At 37.9% G+C, this 24,356-nt stretch overlaps 2 protein-coding genes across 3 annotated transcripts in view; one reads left to right on the forward strand and one right to left on the reverse strand.

Moving 5' to 3' along the window:
• The first annotated feature begins 4,222 nt into the window (after positions 1 to 4,222).
• MANSC4 (MANSC domain containing 4) lies at positions 4,223 to 9,962 on the forward strand. The gene is made up of 3 exons (XM_035027825.1): positions 4,223 to 4,250; positions 6,675 to 6,872; positions 9,289 to 9,962. The coding sequence occupies exons 1-3, from the start codon at positions 4,223 to 4,225 to the stop codon at positions 9,960 to 9,962; spliced, it is 900 nt and encodes a 299-aa protein (XP_034883716.1).
• Positions 9,963 to 20,186: 10,224 nt separating this feature from the next.
• MRPS35 (mitochondrial ribosomal protein S35) overlaps positions 20,187 to 24,356 on the reverse strand; it is a 43,723-nt gene continuing 39,553 nt past the window's right edge. The window contains exon 8 of one of the 2 annotated variants that reach the window (XM_035028008.1): positions 20,187 to 20,470. In XM_035028008.1, coding sequence (XP_034883899.1) covers positions 20,201 to 20,470 — 270 coding nt within the window. In that variant the 3' untranslated portion in view covers positions 20,187 to 20,200. The remainder of the gene's footprint in view (positions 20,471 to 24,356) is intronic. The other variant, XM_035028009.1, reaches the window with a different exon arrangement.

Genomic DNA, 24,356 nt, shown 5'->3' on the forward strand with positions numbered 1-24,356 from the left:
ATATACATGTAGATCTTTCTTTAGAAACCCTGAAAAATATAATTTTACACCGGATTTTTATTTTTTTTTTATTTTATTTTTTTAAAGATTTTATTTATTTATTTGAGAGAGAGAATGAGATAGAGAGAGCATGAGAGGGGGGAGGGTCAGAGGGAGAAGCAGACTCCCTGCCGAGCAGGGAGCCCGATGCGGGACTCCAGGATCATGACCTGAGCCGAAGGCAGTCGCTTAACCAACTGAGCCACCCAGGCGCCCCTACACCGGATTTTTAAAAAACAGTGTCTGGAGGGGCATCTGGGTGGCATTGTCGGTTAAGCATCAGACTCTTGGTTTCAGGTCAGGTCGTGATCTCAGGGTCATGGGATCGAACCCCAAGTGGGTTCTGTGCTCAGTGTGGAGTCAGCTTGAGATTCTTTCTCCCTCTGCCCTCCCACTCATGTTCTCTGTCTCTAAAATAAATAAATAAATCTTTAAAAAACAGTTTCTGGAACACTATGAATCCATTTATGTAAAATGGTATATATGTATCTATTTTTTATAGAGATGTCTAGAAGGATGTTAACGAAAGTGTTAAGACTATAGGACTGTACGGGCCTCTGGGTGGCTCAGTCATTAAGCATCTGCCTTCGGCTCAGGTCATGGTCCCAGGGTCCTGGGACTGAGCCCCGCATCGGGCTCCCTGCTCAGCGGGAAGCCTGCTTCTCCCTCTCCCACTCCCCCTGCTTCTGTTCCCTCTCTTGCTGTGTCTCTGTCAAATAAATAAATAAAATCTTAAAAAAAAAAAAGACTATAGGACTGTAGTTTTTATTTCTTTTTGTACTTTTCTGTACAGTTTGGATTTTTAAAGTGAAATATACATCAATTTAATAAAAAGCAAAACATTTTAAGAAAAATTATTTCCTTTCCTTTTTTAACAAGCAAAACTGAAATATTTTCCTTTCATGAAAGCATATGGGACAATTTCAATGAGTTTAAAGTAGCACAGTTCTTTAAAAATGGCTCAGAGGCGCCTGGGTGGTTCTCAGTGGGTTGAATATCCAACTTTTGGCTTCGGCTCAGGTCATGATCTCTGGGTTGGGACAGGAGATCCAACCCCCTTCCACTTTACACCCCCCCACCCAGGTCAGGCCCCGGCTCAGCGGGGAGTCTGTTTTTCCTCTCCCTCTTTCTCCCCTCCACCCCATGTGTGCATTCTCCCTCTCAAATAGATACATCTTTAAAAAAATAAAATTAAAATGGCTCATACTTAATTCAGATTGAGCATCTTCATGTAAGCAAAACTTCCATTTTCTTTCAGTCAGTGTTACGTCAGTGTTTTCCAAACATCTTAGTAAATCACCTGGGACACTTACAAGAATTCTGGTTCCCACACTAGAGCAACTGATTCAGGCTCTTGGAAGAGAAGAGAGATTTTAAGGTAAGAATCCAATTTGTAAACTCCTCTCAGGAGCAGCCAGTTGGAAATACGTACAATATATCACTGCATTGCAACAGTGTAACAGTTCTGAGTATTTGATAAAATCTATACAAAGGCTATATAGCAATTTTTTATTCAGAGTTGGAATTGCTTTCTGGTTTCTGCAATTTCATCTCACTTGGACAAGTTTTGAGACTAGGTGTTTCTGGGCCACAAATCTCAGCCCGTTGTGGATTCCTCCCTCTGCCCCTGCAGTCCAGTTTCTATCTCTCCTTTTCAAAATACTTGGCTCCAGGAAGTTCCTGGTTTCCAGACTGAATGTTTATGCAATCGCCCAAAAAAATTGTTTTAAAAATTTTAAAGCATGCTTTTACATCGGAACTTGGAGATTCTTTAAAGTGCAACTTTGATCTTTACTTGAACACCATTTGACAGCAAAAGGATTAAGCAATTGTGGGTTGTTCCATTATCCCTGCAGGATACATGAGAACTTCAAGGAATTATATATCACAGGAAAGAAACGCATTTACTGTGATTGAAAAACACGGAGGTTAGAAGGTTAGAAAGCCGACTTTTCGGTTTATGTCCCCAGGGCATGAACTAATCGCAATATCTATGGAACCTCACTGAGAAACAGGGAGTAATCTTTTGTTCCTCACCTGTTGCTTGCTTTGCCATTAGGAAACCTCTCTTCCCTCTCCCCTTGGAACAGATAGAATAGTCTGATTATTTGCAGGTAAGCAACTGAAACTTGCTTTCTATGAGAAGTTCAATAGAATAACATATTTATCATTTTTAGTGTATTTTATGTGGCTTATGCAAGGTTAGGAGTTAATCCATGTTATAATTTTTGCTTAGGAGAAAGTAAAATGTTTTGTTTTTAAAGTTATTCAGCCTTTTGAATATTTTCTTGTTATTGATTAAATCATATGTCTCTAAAAATCAAAGGGTATGTGATAGGCTATTATTATGAAACAGGTGGGGAAATGAAAATTCAAAGAATTTTGAATCCAAAAAATGTTAACATTTTTGTGTCAAATGAATGAGTCATTGTGCAAAAGGTATGAAAGAAACCCAGATCACAGGTTAGAAAAAACTTCATCATTTTTAAAATTTTTTTGAAAAGAGCAGTTCAGCCGTACTCTATGCCAAAAGCTGATTTTCACTTATGCTTGCTCTAAAAATGGGTACAAAAAAGCAACAGTTTCATGCTTTGAACTAATTTGTCATCTTGGACATCATCATGGCATATAGAAATGACAATCTTCACAAAAGTGAGAGGCCATTTTTGCTTCCTTTAGTATCTTTTCAAATGTTTGGCATTGCAATTGAAGTGATTTTATTAATATTTAGAAATTTAAAACCATTTCATCATTTCCCTAATACACGTTTCTTAGCAACTATTTCTGCTTCAGTCAGAGATACTATGTCTTTTTGTATATGCTTCACAAAGAAGTATCCTTTATAACTTGCAAACATGAATCTCAGAAAACAGATTAGATAGCACCCATTTTGAACTTCTTCACAATTTTCACTGTAATGCTTTTCATTTGCTCTTCTTAAAGAAAGCCTGTGGCTGGCCTTTTGGGGCGGGGGGTGGGGGGAAGAAAAGTGCCTGGCTCCAGGAAGTGACCAGGATCCATATATCCACATTCAATGTTTTCAAAATCACTGCAAAATTAAAATGTAACTTTTTTTAAATTTTCAGTTTTCATTTACTTTCAAGGTTTTTTTGTGGTTATTTTGTTCAGTTTAGTAAAAACAAAAAATTTAAACTAGTGCACAAACTGGTTTTCTGGTGAATGTAAATACCAGAACTTAAATACACAGGAAAAAAAAAAAAAAGACAATTTAAAAAAATCTGCAGTCACAGGTTCCTTTGAAACCATACATCAGTCCCCTTACAAAACCATGTCTTGTTTCTGGTGAAATGGATCCTTCCTTTATCTGATGTCAAGTGACTAAATTATTGTTTTCCTCAGAAAGACTCTTGGCTAGGGTTTCCACTTGTCTTTATATTTACTTAGTAAGAGGTGTCTGTGACTATTCACTTTCAGAAAAAGAAGAAAAACAGAGGAGAGAATCTGTGTCTTCAAGAGGGTAAGGGACAGAGTATCAAAATGGCCTGGAAAATGTTCAACATTAACGTCAGAAAGTCAAATGTTCACCTAGGGCTCAGCTGGGAAGAAACAAAAGAAAAATCACTATGCAGTCAAAGAATGGCTTCATTTTTCTAGAAGGTGACCCTCCAGGAGAGTCCCTTAGCAACAGTCTCGAAGTTCCAGAAACTGTCCTAAACCCTGATGGTCAGCTTCGGCGTCTGTCTGGAACTTGAACTTCTTGCCCGGTCTTTCTACCAGGGAAATGCATATCGTGGTGGTGGCAACAGCCTTGATACTGCTCCTAAGCATGGGGTGGACCTCAGACTCTCTCTGCTCACCCACCATTTTTTACAGAGACTGTTGGATCCGTCGCTTCCCAGGGCTTCTGATTGACCTGGAGGAGTCTCAGAAGCTGGGAGCTCAGTTCCTGAAGTATTATTCTGAAAGCACAGGCCAGAAATGCAGCAGGAGCTGCTGCCTTAGGAAGGATGGTAAGTATTAATGATATGCCTGCGCAAAAATCAGGAGAAACTTATAAAATGAAGATCTAAGTAAGGAGCCCTAGGCAGAGGTTCCAGTGAACAAACAGATGAACAGGACTAGGGAAGGTGAGGGAGAGACATGGGGATGGGGGAGAGCGGGAGAGAGATTGAGACTGACTTTGCTGTTTGGGTCAGTGCTGGCTCAGTTTACAAATCTGGTAATGATCCAGAATGCCATGGAACCCACAGGTAACAGAGAATCTTCTTTTCTTCACTAAAGTGCTAAATGAAACTATTTCCTCAATGGTTAACTAACAATATTTCCATAGCCCCCAAATATGGCATCTTTGATTTCAAAAATATTTATAATAATTTCCTTTTCAAAGTTCTTTTGGTGATATTGGTATTTCAAATTTTTGAAATGTGCTTGCTTGTGTTGAGCAAATGCGGGTTGCACTGAGCAGGAATTTTGATTGTGACTAATGTTTTGAAAGACATAGGTAGCTATATGTCAAATAGCAAAAAAAGAAAAGAAAAGAAATATATATATTAAATATTCTGATTTTTTTTGTCCAAAATCCAGAATCAGAGCATCATCCATGTAATATGATCAAGGCTTATAATGAGGAAAACATTTCATTATTGCAGAATTTCCAGTTACAATCGTCTAAAGACTTCTTTCATTTGTTTTTCATTTTTCCAAGACTTTAAAGCTACTTGGAAAGAAACAGCAAAAGCAACACAACACTTTAAAATAATTCTCTTGGTTCTTCCATACTTTCTTTCCGTGGTTTGATACCAACTTATTAATTGCCAGTGCCTCCTATCCAAGTCTGCATGGAAGATTTCTGGGATGCAGATTGAGGCTACCGGAGGGTGTAAACCGACCACAGTGTGAGAAGCTGCCCCAGGCTAAGCCCTCAAAAGTTAATCAGGCACACAAGAAAACAATTAATTTATTAAAGGGAAATCTTTTTTTTTAAAGAATTTATTTATTTATTTGAGAGAGAGAGAGAGCACAACAGAGCACACAAGCAGGGGGAGCGGCAAAGGGAAAGGAGAAGCAGACTCCCCTTTGAGCAGGGAGCCCAATGTGGGGCTCGATCTCAGGACCCTGGGATCATGACCTGAGCCGAAGGCAGAGGCTTAACTGACTGAGCCACCCAGGTGCCCCTAAAGGGGAATCTTTTTGAAAAGGTTGCCAATCCAGATTTTCACCTTAGAGATGCTTCTAATTCCCATAAGCCTTGAGGAAGGTGGGTGGGTGGGGGGATATCTTTCAGCATTTTCCCATGGCATCAATTTACCTGACTGTCCATCGCAGGGAAACTTTGTTCTCTCGACTTCCAGGGATACTATAAGCATCCAGTAGAATTCCATGATTTTAGAGCCTCTGTAGCTTCCAAGTTGTGGTTTTTTTCCTCCAAAAGAAAGGGCACGAACACACGTCTCTGTTTTTAGCTGGAAGCCAGAACTTTAAAAAGCCACAGTCCTGCAATAGCTAACCTGTTCGGAACTGGAACTCTAAAGTGTACACAAAGAGGAATATAAAACATCTTTTAAAATTGCTCTCTTTACAGCATCAATTATTTTCTTATCAAAAATTTAGATGTCTAAATTTGAATATTTTTTAGTCCTTTCCCTTGAACTTGACAGCCCAGTCTTTAGGGAATGCATTTGTAATCTAAAATGTATTAGCAATGTATTATTGAATTCTGCCCTCTTCTTTATCCTCCTGGATGCCCCAGAAGTAACGGGGTGGGGGGGGATGAAGCTCCCCACAGTTAACCTTACACAGAGGCAGCAAAGGTTTTGCCAATGGCAATTCCACAACAGCTTTAGGCATACTCTGAGGTCTAGTAATTGTATGCTATTCCTCTGTAATCTTATTTTATTAAAGAAGTTGATACCTTTGGTCAATGGATATTTCCCAGCGCATGGTCCCTACTACACTGCAGCAGGAGGAAAGCCTGTTTTGCACTTTGGGGAGGACAGACTGAAGACTGGCACTCAGCAAATCACTCTTCAGGTTTTCCAGAAATAACATCGTCCGTTTTATGGAGCAAACTTATTTAGTAGAAGGGGGATAGCATCAGTGATGTACCCCTACCCATTAGAATTCCAAATGCTCACATCCTTGTCAGTAGACTCTCTTCCTCTTTAAAGGACTCTGAATAGGCTTTTCGTTGGATGTGATTTGCAACATGGGACTAGTGTTCCCCTATAATCAGGATCAGGGTAGTGTTCACCTGGCCTGCTGCCTTTCCACCATCTGGGCCTCTCCCAGTAATTGCAGTTTTTGCCTTCCCATGACTCCCTCTTTTGTTACAACATCTGTCACTTTATTTTCTTATTTCTTTCTCTGGTGAACTCCAGTGCCTTAGCATTCTGAGAGGGCACTGCAACAATAAATCTGATAAGCCCGAGGGGCTTCTGTAGCCAATTGAACTTTTCATGAACATAAAATACTGGGATTGGAAAATGATTCCGGGTAATCCTGTGTGGAATGGAATGTGTGAAAGGTTAGAGAAAATCAGTGGATAGTTTCTTTTAAAAGGGCATTTTCCATATTCGGGGAAACCAGTTACTGTAGTTCACAATGTTCTGTAAGGTGTCTGGACATAGCCCTGCAATATACTGCTGTTAATCCAATGTTCTTGAAAGAAATATAAGTTACTCAGAGCTCATCAAGCTGGGAGAAACCAAAACCATCTGCAGATGCACTTTTCCTTTCAGTTTCCTGTAACGTGGCTGTCTTCTACCATGATCCTATTCATGACAATGTCAACTGCCTCCATATTCACTGCCCCACGCTGGAGAGCTGCATATTAGAGCCCGGAACCAGTGCCATTTTATACAACATAACAGAAGGTAATGATTTATGTATTTTGTATTTATGTTGAAGAATGTTGGTAATGCTCTAGTAGAGATGTATAACCCTAGAAACTGGCTGGCAACAACCTGAATCATTATTTTCCAGCAATCTCTATCTGGAAAAGGTTTGGGCATCCAGGGCAGAAAACTAAAAGTAAATTCGCTTTAGTTTGGCATGCTCGGGAATGATGAGTTCATTCCAGATGGTAACAAATCGTATGTGATTGAGGAAGAGCTTAAGCATTACATTTATTCCAGGAGCCCCCAGCAAGAGCCAAAGAAGGCATTTCTACTGGGGGTGCTAAGGGTGCTACCAGCAATAAAGAAAATGCTTCATGGCAATTTTGAGGTCCATCGACACTGCATACAAGGATTCTACAAAGATGGATGTCAAGGACAAGGAAATGCACTTACGAACATACATTAGCATACCAATGGTCCCAAGATAACCAAGATATCCATTATTTTAGATAAATACACACTCAAGTGTCCCTTGCTCATGTATATAAACTCAGGCTGCAAATTGGTAAACACGAAAGAATAGATTTTTGCCATCCAAATACAAAGGCGATAAATTTCGTCATCGATTTGTACTTACCGAACAGCTAATTCAGGCTGGGAGCAGCACTGCAGAAGATGGCAGCCATATCTCTGCCCTCGAGTTTATTACAATCTAGTTGATGTGACAAATCTCACAATTAGTGTACAATGTGTAATTGAATACCAAAACGTGTGATACTGCCTCAAGTACAAGCACTCAAAAGAAGAGGAGACTAAAGAAAGCTAAATTCAGAGGCAGCTTTGGAAGAGGCCTGGCAGAGACAAGATAAGGAGTTCTGTGTCACACCACTGGAAAGTAAGAAAACAGGTCTGGCTACAAAAGGGGCACATTTGGGGTTGCAACGAAAATCTGGGTAAGATAGGGTAGGTCAGGTTACAAAAGGGCTTTGGACAGAGCAGTGTTTTGGTTTGACTTTGTCAGCAAGAGAGAACCAGCAAAGGCATTTAATGAGAAAATGCCATCATGAAAGTGATGAGTGTGGTTGTCTTTAGTCTAGGAAAATTATATGCGGGATGCAAATTAGAATATCTAGTCAGGGAAGCATTAGATCTGGAGAAGGTGACCATAACTGCACATGAACAGGAGGGATGACTACCAGCACTTTGGGAGGGAAATGGATAGGACCTAGTTACTTCTTGGATGAAGGAAAAGAAGAGAGAGGAGTCAACGATTCCTCTATGTACATACAGATTCCAGCATGGATGATGGAAGATTGGTGAGCTCACTGAAAGAGCCAGAGAGCCAGACAAAATGATTTTGGCTTTGGGAATGTTCAGTGATGACATGAGATGTCTAGGTGAGAACCCTCCGTAGAGCACAGGAGAAATGAGACCGGAGACCAAGACAGAGGAAATAACTGGTCATGTGGATTTCGGTGTCACTGATGCAGTGGTGACAGTTGATGAGGATTCTCGTGTGTGTGTGGTGAATGGATGAGATGAAGGGAAAATTCAGCAGAAGACAAAGGACTAAAGATTGTGGAAAGCACACAACCAGTTTGGACCAAGGAGAGAACTAGCTAAAGAAAGAAAAAATGAGAAGCAGGCAGTCTGAGGTAAAGTGCCAAGAGAGTCTGTGTTCCAGGGAGTCACGGAGGGGGAATTTTAAGGAAAGGATGGCCAGCAGTATTGAGGATAAAAGAGAAGTCAAAGCAATGAGGTTGAACAGGAAATATGGAAACTAGTGATTACCTCAGAAGCATAATTCTGACAGAATAGCGAGGATGGAACAAGATGGCAGAAGGCAAACAACAAAGAAAGGAAATGGATGTTGGTGTGTCTAGAGGGAGAGAGGGAGAGAGACAGAAACTGACAGGAGAGACAAGTGAAAAGCTGTTGAGAGGTTTTTTCTTCCCCTTTACAGATGGAGCAATGTTTGCATGTGTCTGAAGTCAGAGGGAAAGGAGTTTCTTTACAAGAGAGAAAATACTGAAGACAAAGTCAGGACCCTCAGGGACTGGGATAGGGAGGAGTCGGAGGGCTTTGCTCATGATTTTGAATACAGTTACACTTCTGTATTATTTTTTAAAACTTTAAGATGCTATATATCTCAAATGGTTACTGTCTTTTGCAATTCTTGCACTAACATTGGCTATTGTTGCCCAGGCAGACACAAAGAATCTTCTATGATGTAGCCAAAGTTGTTTATAACAGAAAGTGTTCTAGAAAGTTAAGATAAATTCAAATGTGGTCAGTATGTTTCTAAGCCTTTTCAGAAGTATGCAATAGTAGAATTTGAACTTAAGCTTAGTTCACTAACTCAGTGGCAAACCCAAGGCTTCTCCAACCTGTGCTTTGAGCTTCTCTCATTGAAATAAAAAATAAAATGAATGATGCTTTATTTATCTTTCAGGTATAGATCCAGATTTGCTGGTTTTTGAACAATCACCTCCCACATATCTAAATACCCGTTCTTCATCTAACACATGGGACAGACTAAGGATTTTAAAAGCTACACATTTAGATAAACAACAAACTACCGTGATAAACCAAATGCTACCATCAACAGAGGCACCATCATCAACCCCACATCAAGATTTGGTTGTCAACACAAACAATACCAGGTATTCCAAGGAATTAACCACAGATTCCTGGGCAAGACTCATTTCCCTGAATGACTCCATTACCACAGAGGTAAATATGGTGTCACACAGCACTGATTTCATCAATAACCCAGATAACAAGACTATTTCTCCTTTCTTTGTTCCCATAGACACGAAACTTTTTCATAGGCCTATTCCATCCCAAGTCAACAGTAGCAAGCAATTACTAAACAAAACCAAGGGGTCCAACAGCAGAAACCACACATGTGAGAATGAAGACATGACACCTGAATGGGCATCTGTGACTTCAAAGATGTGGCTGGCTCCGGTGGCCCTCTGTACCTCTGTCATCTTTCTTTGCTGTTGTATAATCATCCTGGCATCTGGATGCTGTAGAAAGCAGCAGGGCCAGTATAAGCCAGGACAGAGAAAGTCAGGATCCAAGCATATTAAAAAATTTAACAGTCTAAAGGAGGACTCTTAATAGCAAAAGTTACAGGGAGATTGTAAACTTTCAAGAGTATCATTTTTAGTTTTCTGTAAGACAAGGGCTCTTTGGTTAAAAAAAAATAATTGCACAGGATTATCACTCCTACCAGTCTCTAAAAAAGGCCAAATGCTTGATAAACTTAAGTGCTTTTTTGGATTATTTCTAGTACCCTTTGCCAAAGTTCCAAAATTCTGACTCCTGCAGTTATTTAGCACTGCATGAGAGATATGCTTCTAAGTGCTGTATATGTATTCATTCATGGATATAATTTTATGAATTAGGTATACTTTTATTAACCATTATAGTATTATTATCACATTGTACAGATGAGGAAAATGAGAAGAGAGAGGCTAAATATCTTCCCTAAAATCACACAGCTAATAAGTAGTGAAGGCAGGACTTAATAGGTAAGCTGATTCAAAAGTTCATGCTTGAAATCAGTTAGATTAAAAGCTTCCATTTTCCCAAAAAGCATGGAAAAAAGATACAGAGAGGAAAACAACATAACATCATATTTATCTCCTGTTAAGGTCAAATTATTGTCATGTATGTTAATAAAATCTTTTAGTGGTTTGGACAGAAGAGCGATATTATTACAGTTACTAACCCATGTGCAAACGCTGCCTTTTTTTATACAGTTTTAATGTTCAATTGATTAATTCCTTTTAATCCTAAGCCATCTTCATTTTTTTAAAGCTGACATGACTTTAAATAACTCTGGTACTGCAATCTTTGAGTTTTGTGTTATCTCTGTTGAATAAAGCTTGCAAGTTTTAGTTTACATCCCTCACGTGTATGCACTGTTTCCTAGGTGCAAATATTAGCTGTAGGTATTTGAGCTCTGTCCACCCCCACCCTGAAGTGCAGACACTTTAATTCAATCAAGTCTCCAGTGATTTTAAACTTTAGACCCTTAATCTAATCCTTGAAACTCTTTTTAAATGTGAGGACAGATATTAAAAGACCGTCAATAAGCATGAAGAATAGAGAAGAGGAAATCCTATTATAGGATTAATAAAATAGTACTGTTCTCTCATATGTTAAAACAAATTGTCCAGTGGCTTAAGAGGTGTTTCTGTTTCTTTCCCTAGTGTTGATACTGTGTGGGAGAAAAAATGTCTATTTCTTTTTTTAACATAAGAAAGAAATATACAAAATATCAGTAGAATATTAGCCACAAATAAAAATCTGAATTTAAAAATTTCATCAATTTACCCTTATTTGCTAGTCATGATATTAAATATCATAAATTTTATCAGTTTCCTTCCTAATTCATTAGGGGGAAAAATGTTCACACTATGTAGGGAGGATATAAAGATTTAAATTATCCTAAAATTATATTTAATAATTCAGAAAGGAGCCTTTAAAAATTATTTGTACAGTCTTTTAAAAGATTATTTTTCTTTAAAATATATACAAGTTGCTTAAAGGTTTCCCAAAAAACCAGGGCTGCTAGAAAAAGGCTTTTCCTCCTTGGGGTTTCTCAGAATTTGCTCATTTCCTAAAATTGATAGTTTTATAGAAATGACCATAATTTGAGAAAACATATTTACCTTTGTAAGAAAACAAACTTATACTCCTCTTCTTCAGCCACTACCTGTGACCATCAGATAAACTGAGGACATTTATTCGACTGTAGACACAACCAGACCAGAGTCAGCCAGGAAGCAAAAATTGCCGAGCCTAGAAACCATGCCCTCCCTGGAAGCCACAAGGACCAAAGGAGAACTTCTGAATAGAATTTAAAACTTTCTTAAGAAACAATCAGAGATTCTCAAGGCCCAGTCAACAACCAAGGCCAAGACTGTTACACTCAATTGCAAAGTAGCCATGACACTGAAATCTTCCCAACATTGTAACTGGCCAGACCTCTTTTAAAAAGTCTGTAACTGTCCAGTATTATGAAATACTTACCAATGCTGGGAAGGCTATACGCAAAGAAAGAAAGAACTATAAAGCATGCCGCAATTAAGGGAACAGATTTGTCCTATTTCTTAGTTGCCTACGTGTTTAAGCAACTTCTGAGTTTTGTAATTTTAAGAGTTTGACGTCAGCAGTGAATTTGTATCAATTCAGCAAATACCCCTTAGACTCATTATAAGGATAAATATGATCATGTTCATTGTATATATTGGCTCAATTAATAGTTTAACAGATAAAGATCTGATTAATGAAAAAGAGGGCTATTTATTGCTAAAATTACAATGATCACATCTGCTTTCCATTTGAGGCAGATCTGTATTAATCTTACAGCTCTAAGATTTTGCCATTAGGTGTCAGTGCTACAGCCTGTCTTCAGGTCAGTTGCCTGGAGATAGCCAAACTGCAAAGACTAGAGGGTACAGTGCTCTACAAGACAAGACACTGAGTTTAAATCTGGAGTGGGGAGGTCTGTCTGAAAACCACCCTCAGGTTTGATAATTCACTAGACTATTTCGCAGAACTCAAGGAAAGCTGTTATACTCATGGTTATGGTTTATCACAGGGAAAGGATATGGATTAAAATCAGCCAAGGGAAGAAACACATAGCATGAAGTCCCAGAGGGTTCCAAAGTCATAGCTTCTGGTGTCTTCTCCCCCTGGAGGCAAGCTGTGTTACTTTTCCTGTACCAGTGTATGATAATACGCCTCGAGTGTTGCCAACCAGGGAAACCTGCCCGAACTTCAACGTTCAAAGATTTTATAGAGGCTCTATTACACGGGTATGACTGAGTGATTACCTGGGTGGTTGATCTCAGCTTGCAGGTGGACTGATCCCAGCTGACCCAGTGCCCCTTGCTCTAAATCATGTGGTTTTTCTGGCATGGCTAAGACTGTTAGGTGTGGCCAGCCCCACCCTAAAATCCATTGTGACTGGCTCTCACCCTAAACAAAGATATTCCTATGAGGTATGACATAGATTACCTCCTAGAAGCTGCAGACAAAGGCCAGACCTCTCTTTGGGCCAGGTCAGATTCTTTATTATACATCATTACTTCCTCTGTTTTCATCTGCCCTGTATTATTACTACAGGACAGATGACACTAATCTACTACCTATTTACATGTTCCCAAATGATCATTTCTCCTCAACCTCTATTTTCGAAATGTTCCTGTCTTCAATCCTGTTTCTGCATCTGAATTTCCCTAAACTCCATGAATCTCTAAGAAATACATCATTTCAACACACATAAAGTATGCTTTAAACGTGATCTAAAAGTTACTTAACTTTGCTTTTCATTTACTATTTCTATGCAGTGGATTACAATGTATCTCTTTTTTCAATCAAGATCATATTATTGTACTTAATAACATACAGATTCTTGGCCTTGCTAATACCAAATCATACCTTCATTTCATATAAATCCTTTGGGTAACTGTTTTCAAATTCTTTCTGGCTTTATGTTCTCTAATTCTGTTAGGCAAAATAAGTCTTAGACAAGTAACAAACTCAATAATTCCTCTATTTTAATTTAACTTAATCACTTACAACTTTGGAAGTGGTAAGAAATAACAGCTATACTTTAAAATACTGAATTGACAGCTAAATTGAATGGAATGTTTCATAGGACAGTTATTTCGTCATTTACTCCAATTAATTTCAAGGTCCTTACAACTCATCTCTTTTCTGAGCTGCAGAAACTCTAACTGGGGAATCTAGAGAGATGAATACCAGTTAATCTCCATTTCCACTTTTCTGCAAGCATGGGCTTGTAGAAATGAGCCCCAGAAAGCAGAAAGGAAGATGCGAAACAGAGTTGAATTAACATAAAGTGAAACCAAAAGAGAGGAATGGAGCAAACTTTTCAGGTTAGAAAATACTTCCAAGAACCTGTTTCTAATCAGAATTGGCATCTGTGAAAAATGCATTGGGTAGACAGCAGTTATGTAAAAAAGCACTGAACTATATTCAGGGGACTGGATTCTTCCCAAATAACCAGTCATTACAGCTGGTCCTGACTTATGACTCAGCTTACGATTTTTAGACTTTACAATGATGTGAAAGCAATAACACATTCTAAGGAAACCACACTTCAAATTTTGAATTTTTATCTTTTCCCAGACTAGTGGTATGTGATGATACATTTTCATGATGCTGGGCAGCGGCAGTCAAAGCTCCTATCCAGCCATGCAATTTAAGGGTAAATAACTGGTATACTGACAACCACTTTGTACCCATAAAACCATTCTTTCACTTTCAGTACAGTATTCAGTAAATTATATGAGATATTCAACACTTCATTATAAAATAGGCTTTTTGTTAGATGATTCTGCCCAACTGCAGGCTAATGTGAAGTGTTCTAAGCATGTTTAAAGTAGGCTGGGCTAAGCTATGATGTTTGGTAGGTTAGGTGTATTAAATGTATTTTCAACTTACAATATTTTCATCTTAAAATGGACTTATTGGGACATAACCACATCATAAGTTGAGGAAGATGTGTATTCAAAAGCAACCAATAGGTGCTAATTTGTAGGGAAAGAAATAAGAGACAAAATAACAATATATGTATATACATGAATATTAAAGTGATGGCAGAAATAAAAACTTTCAAACCAGAAAGAATCACATAGATCTTCTAATTAGTTCTACTGCCACATTGTACAAATAAGAAAACTGTTGAATAATCATTGCTATAATGCATTAATATGAAAAAGTATTTTAAATGTGATGTGGCTTGGGAGTTAACATGGCAGAGGAGGAGAGGACCCTATGTTTGTCTTGTGCCTGGAATTCAGCTAGATAATTATCAAATCATTCTGAACACTTGCAATATCAACTGGAGATGTGATAAAAGAAATGCTGCAATGCTACAAATAGAAAAGCAGCCACTTTTTGGAAGTATTGTTGTCTTTTCTCTCTCTCTCTTTCTTCTATTCTTTTCTGGACATAATGATGAGACGGAGAAACTTAACAGGAGGTAGCACTCACTGCCAGGGATTTAATCAATATGGATATAAGTAACAGGTCTGAACTAGAACTTAAAATGATTATAAAGATACGAGCTGGGTTGGGGTGCCTGGGTGGCTGAGCTGTTAAGCATCTGCCTTCAGCTCAGGTCGTGATCTCAGGGTCCTGGGATGGAGCCCCACATTGGGCTCCCTGCTCGGCAGGAAGCCTGCTTTTCCCTCTCCCACTCCCCCTGCTTGTGTTCCCTCTCTCGCTGTGTCTCTCTCTGTCAAATAAATAAATAAATTCTTTAAAAAAATTTTAAAAATTTAAAAAAAAAGATACGAGCTGGGTTTGAAAAAAGCATGGAAGATAATAGAGAATCCCTTACTGTAGAAATAAAAGAACTAAAATACAATCAGGCCAAAATTAAAAATGCTATTACTGAAATGCAGTAAAAATGGAGGCTCTAACAGAGATGATAAATGAGGCAGAGGAGAGAGTCAGTGATATAGAAGACAAAATAATGGAAAATAAGAAAGCTGAAGAGAGAAAGACAACTATTGGATCACGAAGGAAGACTTCCAGAAATCAGTGATTCCATAAAGTGAAATAATATCCAGATAATAGGGGGTCCCAGAAGGTGAAGGGGGAAGGAAACAGGCATTCAAGTCCAGGAGGGACAGAGACGCCCCCTCAAAATCAATAAAAAGAGGTCAACACCTTGACATACAATAGTGAAGCTTGCAAATTTCAGAGACAAAGAAAAAACCTGAAAGCAGCTCAGGACAAGAGGTCTGCAACCTACAAGGGTAGAAACATAAAGCTGGCAGCAGAACTGTCCACAGAGACCTGGCAGGCCAGGAAGAAGTGGCATGATATATTCAAGGTAACAAATGAGAAAAATATGCAACCAAGAATACTTTATCCAGCAAGGCTGTCATTCAGAATAGGAGAGATAAAGAGTGTCCAGGTTAGGGGCGCCTGGGTGGCTCAGTTGGTTAAGCGACTGCCTTCGGCTCAGGTCATGATCCTGGAGTCCCTGGATCGAGTCCCGCATCAGGCTCCCTGCTCGGAAGGGAGCCTGCTTCTCCCTCTGACCCTAACCCCTCTCATGTTCTCTCTCTCAAATAAATAAATAAAATCTTTAAAAAAAAAAAAAAAAAAAAAAAAGAGTGTCCAGGTTAAACAAATCTAAAGGAATTTGTGATCACTACACCAGCCCTGCAAGAAATATTAAAGGGAATCCTTCAAGGGAAGAGAGAGCCCAAAAGTAACCAACAGCAGAAAGGACAGTGACAATCTACAGAAACAGTGACTTTACAAATAATACAATGGTAACTAACTTCCTATCTTTCACTAATTACTTTGAACATAAATGGACTAAATGTTCCCATTAAAAGACACAGGATATCAGAGTGGATAAAAAACAAGACCCATTGATATGCTGTCTACAAGAGACTCATTTTAGACCCAAAGACACCTCCAAATTGAGAGTGAGGGGGTGGAGCACCATCTATCATGATAATGGACATCAAAAGAAAGCTGGAGTAGCCATCCTTATATCAAACTAGATTTTAAACCAAAGACTGTAATAAGAGATGAAAAAGGACACTCTATCATAATAAAAGGGTCTACCCAACAAGAAGATCTAACAATTGTAAATATTTATGCCCCTAACTTGGAAGCGGCCAATTATACAAACCAATTAATAACAAAATTAAAGAAACACATTGATAATAGTACAATAATAGTAGGGGACTTCAACACCTCCCTCACTGCAATGGGCAGATCACCTAAGCAGATCAACAAGGAAACAAGGTCTTTGAATTACACACCAGACCAGACGGACTTAATAGATATATTTAGAGCATTTCATCTTAAAGCAACAGAATACACATTCATCTTGAGTGCACATGGAACATTCTCCAGAGTAGATCACATACTGTGTCAAAAATCAGGTCTCAACTGGTACAGAAAGATCGAGATCATACCATGCATGTTTTCAGACCACAAGGCGTTAAAACTTGAACTCAATCACAAGAGAAAATTTGGAAGGAACACAAATACATGTTGGTTAAAGAGCATCCTACTAAAGAATGAATGGGTCAATCAGGAAATTAAAGAATTCAAAAAATATATGGAAACAAATGAAAATGAAAACAGGACAGTTCAGAACCTTTGGGATGCAGCAAAGGTGGTCCTAAGACGGAAGCATATAGCAATACAAGCCTTTCTCAAGAAACAAGAAAAGTCCCAAGTACACAACCTAACCGTACACTAAAGGAGCTGGAAAAAGAACAGCAAATAAAGCCTAAATCCAGCGAGAGAAGAGAAATAATATAGATTAGGGCAGAAATCAATGAAACAAATTAAAAAAAACAGAACAGATCAACAAAACTAGGAGCTGGTACTTTGAATTAAGAAGATCGATAAACCCCCTAGCCAGACTTATCAAAAAGAAAAGAGAAAGCACCCAATAGAATCATGAATGAAAAAGGAGCGATCACAACCAACACTGAAGAAATACAATTATGAGAGAATATTATGAACAATTATATGCCAACAGATCAGGCAATCTGGAAAAAATGGATGCATTCCTAGAAACATATAAACTACCAAAGCTGAAACAGGAAGAAACAGAAAACCTGAATAGACCCATCACCAGTAAAGAAAATGAATCAGTAATCAAAAATCTCCCAACAAACAAGAGTCCAGGACCGGATGCCTTCCAGGGGAATTTGGTTACCAAACACTTAAAGAAGAATTAATACCTATTCTTCTGAAATTGTTTAAAAAAATAGAAATGGAAGGAAAACTTCCAAACTCGTTCTATGAGGCCAGCATTACCTCGAACCCCCAATCAGACAAAGACCCCAACAAAAAGGAGAACTACAGACCAATATCCCTGATAAACATGGATGCAAAAATTCTCACCAAAATACTAGCCAATAGGATCCAACATTACATTAAAAGGATTATTCACCACAACCAAGTGGGATTTATTCCTGGGCTGCAAGGGTGGTTCAATCATTCACAAATCCATCAGTCAATCAATGTGATACACTACATAAATAAAAGAAAGGACAAGAACCATATGATCCTCTCCATAGATGCAGAAAAAGCATTTGACAAAGTACAGCATCCTTTCTTGATAAAAACTCTCTGCACTGTAGAGATAGAAGGAATGTACCTCAATATCATAAAAGCCATAAACAAAAAACCCACAGCTAATATCCTCAACGAGGAAAAACAGAGCTTGTCCTCTAAGGTCAGAACACAGCAGGGATGTCCACTCTCACCACTATTGCTCAACATAGTACTAGAAGTCCCAGTCTCAGCAATTAGACAACAAAAAGAAATAAAAGGCATTGGAATCGGCAAGGAAGAAGTCAAACTTTCACTCTTCACAGACGACATGATACTCTATGTGGAAAAGACTCCACCCCAAAATTGCCAGAATGGATACAGGAATTCTGCAAAGTTGCAGGATATGAGATAAATGCACAGAAGTCAGTTACATTTCTATACACTAACAATGAAGCTGAAGAAAGAGAAATCAAGGAATTGATCCCATTTACAATTGCACCAAAACCCAGAAGAAAGCTAGGAAGAAGCCTAACCAAAGAGGTAAAGGATCTGTACTCTGAAAACGATAGAGCACTTATGAAAAAAACTGAGGAAGACACAAAGAAATGGAAAAACATTCCATGCTCATGGATTGGAAGAATACTGTTAAAATGTCTATGCTACCCAGAGCAATCTGCACATTCAATGCAATCCCTATCAAAATACCATCAACATTTTTCACAAAGCTGGAACAAAACAATCCTAAAATTTGTATGGAACCAGAAAAGACCCTGAATACCCAAGTAATTCTGAAAAAAGAAAACCAAAGCTGGAGGCATCACAATTCTGTCATGTATTACAGCTCTATTACAAAGCTGTAATCATCAAGACAGTATGGTCCTGGCACAAAAACAGACACATACATCAATAGAACAGAATAAGAGAGCCCAGAAATGGACACTCAGCTCTATGATCAACTAATCTTTGACAAAGCAGGAAAGAATATCCAATGGAAAAAAGACCATCTCTTCAACAAATGGTGCTGGGAAAATTGGACAGCCACATGCAGAAGAATGAAACTGGACCACTTCCTTACACCATTCACAAAAATAGACTCAAAACAGGATGAAAGACCTAAATGTGAGATAGGAATCCATCAAAATCCTAGAGGAAAATACAGGCAGCAACCTCTTTGACCTCAGCTGCAACAACTGCTAGACACGTCTCTAAAGGCAAGGGAAACAAAAGCAAAAATGTACTATTGAGACTTCATCAAGATAAAAAGCTTTTGCACAGCAGAGGAAACAGTAGACAAAGCCAAGACAACTGAGAGAATGGGAGAAGATATCTGCAAATGTCTTATCAGATAAAGGGCTAGTATCCAAAATCTATAAAGAACTTATTAAACTCAACACCCAAAAAACAAAAAATCCAGTCAAGAAATAGCCAGAAGGCATGAACAGACATTACTCCAAAGACATACAAATGGCCAACAGACAGTATCAGGGAAATATAAATCAAAACCTCAATGAGATACCACCTCACCCCAGTCAACATGGCTAAAATTAACAAGTCAGGAACAACAGATGTTGGCGAAGATGTAGGGAAAGGGGAACCCTCTTACACGGTTGCTGGGAATGCAAACTGGTGCAGCCGCTGTGGAAAACAGTATGGAGGTTCCTCAAAAAGTTAAAATAGAACTACCCTATGACCCAGCAATTGCATTACTGGGTATTTATCCAAAGGATACAAACACAGTGACCTGAAGGGGCACATGTACCCTAATGTTTATAGCAGCAATGTTCACAACAGCCAAAATATGGAAAAAGCCCAGATGTCCACTGACAGATGAATGGATAAAGAAGATGCTAAGTGAAATAAATCAGTCAGAGAAAGACAAATACCATATGATTTCATTCATATGTGGAATTTAAGAAATAAAACAGGTGAACATAGGGGAAGGAAAGGAAAAATAAAGTAAGATGAAAATTGACAGGGAGGCAAACCATAAGAGACACTGAACTTTAGGGAACAAACTGAGGGTTGCTGGAGGGGAGGGGCGTGGGAGAAGGAAGTAACTGGGTAATGGGTATTAAGGAGGGCAACTGATGGAATGAGCCCTGGGTGTTATATGCAACTGATGAATCACTAAACTCTACATCTGAAACTAATAAAAAAAATTTTAAACATGTGAAACAATAGGTTTTTTTGGCAAATTTTTCAAATTTATATAAAATGAGATAATGATTACAGATATATCATAAAATTAACAAATCAAGGAGATTTTTCTAAATAAATCACGTTAGATTTAATAGTTTCTTCACTGATTCTTTGTACTGAGAAAGGGTATTTTCATTGTCCCCCTCGTTCTTAAGACTAACAACAGACTTTTTGTATTCTTCAACTTCTTTTGTAGCAAGGAGCTCTTCTTTATTTACTTCCAGATTTTTCTCAGCAGCTTTCATTTGGAGAAGTGTTTCCAGGATATTTTTTTCAGAGGAGCTATTGTTCCATACATACTCTTCCATGTCTGCTTCAGTCTTATCTTTCTCCCATTCTTCGGTTTTCTGAAAGGAAAAAATGAGTTCTGAAATCTGAGAAATACTATCCGAAAAAACAAAGTTTTGTTTTTTGTTTTAGGGAAAGAGAATCTGCAAAATGTGGAGAGTCCCTGTCGACACTCTGCATGTAAACTTTGATTTCCCTCCCTTACAGCACTGCTATTCACCTGCACCAACTGTTTCAGGACCCCACACTCTACGATGTGACTACTCTGTTACCACTCACTAATTCTACCCACAGAATTTCTATTTTATCTGCCTTGCAAATTTCACTCACAATCAATACTGTTTCCCAAAAGATACAGAAAACTCATTTTTGCAGCTTTCTAATCCCTAAACTCTAACACATCAACATTTCACATTTCTGAGGTTAAAAATAATAAAGAGTTGAGAAGAGACTGTATTTATCTTTGTAACATGCCTGTGGGGATGACAAGGAACACCAATTATTATAATAAAATAAAAAATATAAAATATATGTGTAATACATGATTTTTAGTCATAATGACTTCATATATTCTGGAATTTTATTTTGTTATTATCCTTATTTTCTGTTCCTTATAATGGAAACAGTTTTTGTTACTACTTGTTTTTTCTTATAAAAATTACTACTATGCTATTCTAGGGAACACTGTTAGGTTTTATAGTAATATAACTCAGATTTATGATTTAGTTGAAGATATAACATTCTGTGAAAAATCAAGGAACACAGTTAATAAATAATATGTCCTGGTTCAATGAAGTGCTGAATGCCAGCCACATTCTTTCCAAACTAACACATAACATATTCTGAGCTATATGCTATTATAGAATCATCCAATATTCTTAAAACCTTTGAAGGTGGTAAACCCCTCAAATTATAACATTTTTGAAGTATTAAAAGAAAGACAGATTCGTAAGGCTGTCAAAAATATTTTGTCTCTGAAAACTCCTCTTGAAAGAGACCCCAACTTGAGTAGACAGAGCTCCAAGTCTGCTTAGAATTAAGTGAGACAGCGTCCACTTCTGCCTCCCTCCCGTCCCCAACCTCACTGTTAGAGACCATGAAAAGAGAAAAAGCACTGGAAATTTGTCCCTCAAAGGGTAAAGAGGAACCCTGCCAACTGCAAACAGGCCACTGGGTATGCCATGGACTCAGCTAACCCCATTCGGGGTCACTGGAGGCCAGGAAAGAGTCTCCTCCACCACAGAGAACCACAAGAAAAAGAAATCCTCTTTTAATCCTTCAAACTGAGTATCCTTTCCTTCAAGATAAACCAAAAGGATGTGGAGTGTTTCCTCTGACCCTCAAATCCCTTAGCCAAAGTGGGGTATCTGTACTCACAACTCCTTACATACTGTTTGCTCCACCTCCCGATCCTGAATTTATGGCTGAGGAAAATGTCTCAACTAATGTTCTAGAAATATATTACCTGGTTGAGAATCAACTCTATACCCCTTTTTTTTAATCTGGTAGTGAGGCTATAGGCGTGGCTGGGGGCGGGGTGGGTGGATAATGTGAAATAACTTCTTGTGCCCTGTGAGTACAAGCCTGTTGCAAATAACTTCTAATGGCCAAACTCCGAATTTTACATTAAAAAGAAAACTGACAAAATTATCCTACCCCACCTAATTTTTCTATAATATTTGGGGAAGAAATAAATGTTAGCCCCTTAAAAAAAAAAACAAATGCCCTAAATTAAATGTATCCTTGGTCCTATCTACTCTTGGTAGGGCTTTAAATGCTAAGACAGTGTCATAGTTTCTTCATAATTCTGACAAATGAAGTATCTTTAAGACGCCAACAAATACATTATATAAGCATTAAGTAAAACAGTCAATCTGTCTTATACTTTAAAAAAAAATTCCTAATCTACTTCATTCTTGACTGCTAGAAAACAATTAAGAGAAGCAATTAAGAGATTATTTAAAAAATTTTAACTTTCACCCAGGTTTTGTGGATTTTCTTACCTACTCTGAAATGGACACTTAAGAGAAAGAGGTAACCAAAGGAAATTCACTAGTAATTTCCAACATTTCATTTATCTTCTGCTTACATTTGGTATATGCAATTCTAGACTGCTCTGCCAAAGCGTTACAGGTGCACCATGATATTGATTCCCTCAGCCCTCAGGCGGCCAGGTGAGCCTGGAGGAGCGCGAGCACCCTCCTCCTTCATTCATCTCAGTAAAGAATTTTCTGTGTAGTGACACAAAAAAGGTTAGGAAATCCTGCACTAAGGGATAACGTACATTTACAGGAGAAAATTAGTACTATTTCAAATAGTCAGCGGTGAGTGAAAGTAACTACATTCTGTAGAAGGCATGGCTTCCTACTAATCCTATACAGACACAAAGCAGTGTCAGGCTTCAGCTGCAAGCTAAACAAAACCCATGTTTTCAACAATTCTAGTAACTTTAGTATCCAAACTCTGCACAGTTGAATATAAATTCCAAGATAATGATAGTAACAATACCAATAAATTAAATACTTACATGCCATGGACCTGAAATGCTTACATACATTATTTCATACAATTCCCATTAAAACCTACTGGATTAGATATTAACATCTCTACGGAAAGAAAATTAAGTATTATGGAAGTTAAGTAGGGGGCCACAGCCACCTGCGAATGTTTCAGATTTCAGAATTTTTTGTATTTTAGAAAATCAATACAGTGCATATACCATATATTTTGTAACATTTCCAGAGAAGGTCTACCGCCGGACTCCCTAAATCAAATACATTACCATTTTTGCAGCAACGTGTATGCAGTCATACTAAACGGGATAAACAAAGGCTATAAATAATTTTTCATCCATTCAGGTCTCATTTTGCCACCAAATAGGTTATAAACAACTAGCAGTTTCCAAAGCTTTTTGGGTTTCAGAGTTAGGGGGGTGTATATGTGTGTTATGCTCAGGATCACACAGGGAGGTGGTATGATACAATATTTAATATGGGCTTTGGCATTTTACGGAACTCAGTTTAGATCCTAGCTTCATCACTTACTACTATGTAGGCTTGTGTTTCTAGAAGTGGCTCCATGGATTCTTCTGTGGATTAAAAGAGATAAGGAATATCCATGTACTTAGAGCATCTGGCTCATAGTAAACACTAAATAAATGCTTGCTACTAATAACACAGCTTATTAAGACGAATGAAAGAGAGTGGGATTCAAATCCTTGTTAGCCTACCTACAAAATATGTTTCTATGTCAAGGGCATCACTACCCCTATCAAACAGTAAATTGAAACTTTCAACATAAATATAAACACATACCAAACTGTCCAAATGTTCTGCAGTTATTCACACAAAATTGTATCACTGATTTTTATAATGTTAGATAAAATAGTTACAGAAACAAGAGGTCTTTATTTATCACTGATATAAAGGTAATGTTTTTCATGATGCTTGTTACTTCATGTCTTTTTGATAAATGTTATCATTGATTAAATTTTCCCAGTTAATTGCCTGTTCTTAAAAATAACTAAGTTATCTCCAGTTTTCCTGCAGTCTCCTTTGGGTATAGGCTTTTTATGTCTAATCATAGATTAGAAAACACACACACACAAAAAAAATAGCATTCCTGTAAAAAAAAAAGAACAATTTAAAAAAGAAATTTATTTTTTTGAAGTCCTATATTAAGAGTAAGAAAATATCTTTACAACATCTTTAGAATGTCTATTTCAAGAAGGAAAAATAAAAGCTAATTATTAACAATATATTTCTTTTTTGAGGGCAATCTTTTCTAGTCAATATATAAGTTTTCTAGTCAATATATACAAGATGAGGATCAACCAAATAGAGCTTGTCAGTGAAGAGAGAACAGAACTAACTGAAAGAAATGCTGGTCTATAAATGACATTAAAAAGCTATTCGAAAACATTTTCTAATCTTTGTCAGTGATATA

Source organism: Mirounga leonina, unplaced genomic scaffold (genome assembly GCF_011800145.1).
Source record: "Mirounga leonina isolate KUSES-001 unplaced genomic scaffold, KU_Mleo_1.0 Mir_201, whole genome shotgun sequence".
NCBI classification, from domain to species: domain Eukaryota; kingdom Metazoa; phylum Chordata; class Mammalia; order Carnivora; family Phocidae; genus Mirounga; species Mirounga leonina.